The following is a 3,470-nucleotide window of genomic DNA, read 5'->3' on the forward strand; positions in this document are numbered from 1 at the left end:
TACCATAGACACACTCATCAATATCTAATTCAATACAACAAGTCATTTTACTTTTCATCTATACTTACCATCACAAGTATGATAGTCAGCATTGAGTGAGTAGCTGTTGTTGCATGTACAGTAATAGCTACCAAATGTATTGTGACAAGACTGGTCACATCCTCCATTACTAGTATCACATTCATTAATATCTATAAAAAATAGTAATACTTTAATAATAATAAGACTGATTCCTTACCTATGCAGTTATCATGAAGATCTAAAGTAAAGCCCATATCACAAACACAGGAATAACTTCCAGCAGTATTGTGACAGGTTTGCTTGCAACCTCCATTTTCAATATTACACTCATCAATATCTTGAGAAGAATATAAGAGAGTATCAATTGCAAATTTAAAACATTTTGTTTGTAGTTAATGGGAAAATTTTAAAATTCAAATTTAGTAGCATACGCTTAAGCCATCAAGAGAGTGTAATAAAATATTTATGCAGCATAAATAGTGAAATATTTTTAATATTACAAAATTTGGTCACTCGAATAAACTCAAACACAATACTAGTGAATATTATAAGTGTTTTGAGCTTATTTACATCATTTTTGTGCACAAATTTATTAAAGTAATCAAAATAAAAGGCAGTGCAGTATGATAATCTACCTGAGCAAAATTTTCCATTTACTAGCACATAGCCTGAATTACAAGAGCATGTATAGTTTCCAATAGAATTTTCACAAATGTGTTCACAATGTCCATTATTGAAACTACATTCATTGATGTCTATTAAGAAACATACATGAACAAAAGGATATTAGTTATTATAGATAACCTGAACAATTGTATTGATCAGAATCCAAACTGTATCCAATAAAACATGAGCAATGATAGGATCCTTCAGTATTTTGACAGGTTTGCTCACAACCTCCATCCAGAGCATCGCATTCATTGATATCTAGTATATTAAATGTGCTTATAGCATAGTTCATGGGTGCATCAAAAGGCACAGCCCTGGTCCATACAACACAGTTTGTGGTTTCCTGTTGTATAAACTGTGACCGCCCCTGAGTAGGTAGAACAGCACGAGATAGAACAGTCCATGAGCAGATAGTCCAGATACAGTCTCTTTTGGTTCTCTTTAAGATAATCTTCACTTGACCTAGGGCTGGTGCCTTTGATGCACCCATGCACTATGACCTTATACTAGTTAAGGCATAGTTCCTTGTGCTGTACGGGAAACATAGCATGGGGAACTGTGCTTTAACTAATACTTATTGAAGTAGTTTTAGTTGTGATAAGAAAGTGGCCTAGTTTGGTAAAATCAACTAACCAATACAAGTATGATTATCTGTATCAAGCTTATATCCTAACTGGCACTGACAGGTATAGCTACCAACCGTGTTTAAGCAAATATGACTACAATTACTGGTACCATCAGTACATTCATCAATATCTAATCAAATATGAAACTTAAGTTACAACTATATAATCAGTATACCTGAACAAAAGAAATAATTATGCAATTTGAATCCTTCACTGCATGAACACTGATAGGATGAGTCAGTATTAGTACAAATCTGTTCACAACCTCCATTGTTAGTGTCACACTCATTAATATCTGCTCATCAATAATTAAAATTTACAATTTTTGTCATTATTACAATTTGTGTACCTGAGCAATTCACATAGTTTGTATCTAATGTGTATCCAGTAAGACAAGAGCACCAGTAACTTCCAATACTATTATTACACAGCTGTTCACAGTCTCCATTATTAACTGCACACTCATTAATATCTTTAAAGGAAAGGATCAAGAACTTTTGCACAATGTACGACTTATACCTTGACAAATGTTTGTATCATTATTTAAAGTATAACCAGATCCACAAGTACAATAATAGCTGCCAGGTGTATTAATACAAGAGTGCATGCAAACACTGTCAGAAAATAAACACTCATTGATGTCTATAATAAAAAATCATTAAATATTATAAAATTCTCAGTAGTAGCTAAACATACCCGTGCAATTATGCTTGTCACTGTTCAGTGAGTAACCAGAATTACAAGAACAATAATAACTACCAATTGTGTTAGTGCATGAATCAGAACAACCTCTATTATCACCAGTACACTCATTGATATCTACCAAATAGATAAATCTACATGCATAATAATATTCAATACCTAGACATGTTTTGTTGTCACTCTTCAAATCAAATCCAGCATAACAATCACAATCATAACTTCCAATAGTATTAATACACAACTGATTACAACTTGACAGTCCTTCAGAACACTCATTAATATCTAATAAAGAATGCATCACAAATACAACAGTAACACGAATACCTACCATCACAAGTTTTATTATTATTGCCTAGTCTGTATCCTGATAAACATGAGCAAGAATAAGAACTGTTAGAATTGTGACAGATTTGTTCACAAGCATTAATATTGTTCAGGCATTCATTGTGATCTGAATAATTATATTTTTCTGAAAAAATTAATTTAAAATTATATCTACCTGAACACCCATGAGTATCATCATCAAGAGTATATCCATTGTTACACTGACAATAATATGATCCAACTTGATTAACACACACTTGAGTACACCCTCCATTATTAGTATCACATTCATTAATATCAGAACATGTTAGTCCATTTGATAATTGGTAGCCTGGTTCACAATCACAGACATAACTACCATTAGTATTATAACAGTTGTGTTCACATAGATGAGTGCCATTAATACACTCATTAATATCTGAAATAGAAAATCTAGTAACAATACAAAAATGATGGATAACTAACCATCACAATCAATTTCATTATCACTTAGCTGATATCCATTCCTACAGTTACACTGATAGCTACCAATAGTATTAGTACACAACTGAGAACAACCACCATTACTCAAAAGACACTCATTTGTATCTATTAAAAATTAACATAAAAAATATTTTCTGATGATATTACCAGTGCATGTTTTTTGATTGTCCATAAGATGATAACCAGTCATACAGTAACAAAGATAAGATCCATTAGTATTAGTACAGTTCTGATTACAACCATGAGTACCATAGACACACTCATCAATATCTAATTCAATACAACAAGTCATTTTACTTTTCATCTATACTTACCATCACAAGTATGATAGTCAGCATTGAGTGAGTAGCTGTTGTTGCATGTACAGTAATAGCTACCAAATGTATTGTGACAAGACTGGTCACATCCTCCATTACTAGTATCACATTCATTAATATCTATAAAAAATAGTAATACTTTAATAATAATAAGACTGATTCCTTACCTATGCAGTTATCATGAAGATCTAAAGTAAAGCCCATATCACAAACACAGGAATAACTTCCAGCAGTATTGTGACAGGTTTGCTTGCAACCTCCATTTTCAATATTACACTCATCAATATCTTGAGAAGAATATAAGAGAGTATCAATTGCAAATTTAAAA

General features: G+C 31.9%; 2 protein-coding genes across 2 annotated transcripts; both read right to left on the bottom strand.

Annotated features, from left to right (window-relative positions):
• Nucleotides 1-68: 68 nt before the first annotated feature.
• On the bottom strand, nucleotides 69-1,940 carry LOC109590922 (signal peptide, CUB and EGF-like domain-containing protein 2; the record flags this gene model as incomplete). Its single annotated transcript, XM_020006760.1, has 8 exons — nucleotides 1,836-1,940; nucleotides 1,666-1,788; nucleotides 1,492-1,611; nucleotides 1,324-1,446; nucleotides 826-948; nucleotides 657-776; nucleotides 239-358; nucleotides 69-191 (listed from the first exon to the last, which is right to left on the bottom strand). Coding segments are annotated over exons 1-8 (940 nt in total), but the record flags the coding sequence as incomplete, so codon positions are not given.
• A 52-nt stretch (nucleotides 1,941-1,992) lies between these two features.
• LOC100634837 (signal peptide, CUB and EGF-like domain-containing protein 2) lies at nucleotides 1,993-3,457 on the bottom strand (the record flags this gene model as incomplete). The annotated part of the gene is made up of 8 exons (XM_020006761.1): nucleotides 1,993-2,135; nucleotides 2,178-2,300; nucleotides 2,347-2,382; nucleotides 2,518-2,760; nucleotides 2,808-2,930; nucleotides 2,973-3,095; nucleotides 3,140-3,262; nucleotides 3,310-3,457. Coding segments are annotated over 8 exons (1,062 nt in total), but the record flags the coding sequence as incomplete, so codon positions are not given.
• Between the last annotated feature and the right edge of the window lie 13 nt (nucleotides 3,458-3,470).

This window comes from Amphimedon queenslandica, unplaced genomic scaffold (genome assembly GCF_000090795.2).
Source record: "Amphimedon queenslandica unplaced genomic scaffold, v1.1 AMPQUscaffold_9278_Cont18752, whole genome shotgun sequence".
Lineage (NCBI taxonomy): Eukaryota > Metazoa > Porifera > Demospongiae > Haplosclerida > Niphatidae > Amphimedon > Amphimedon queenslandica.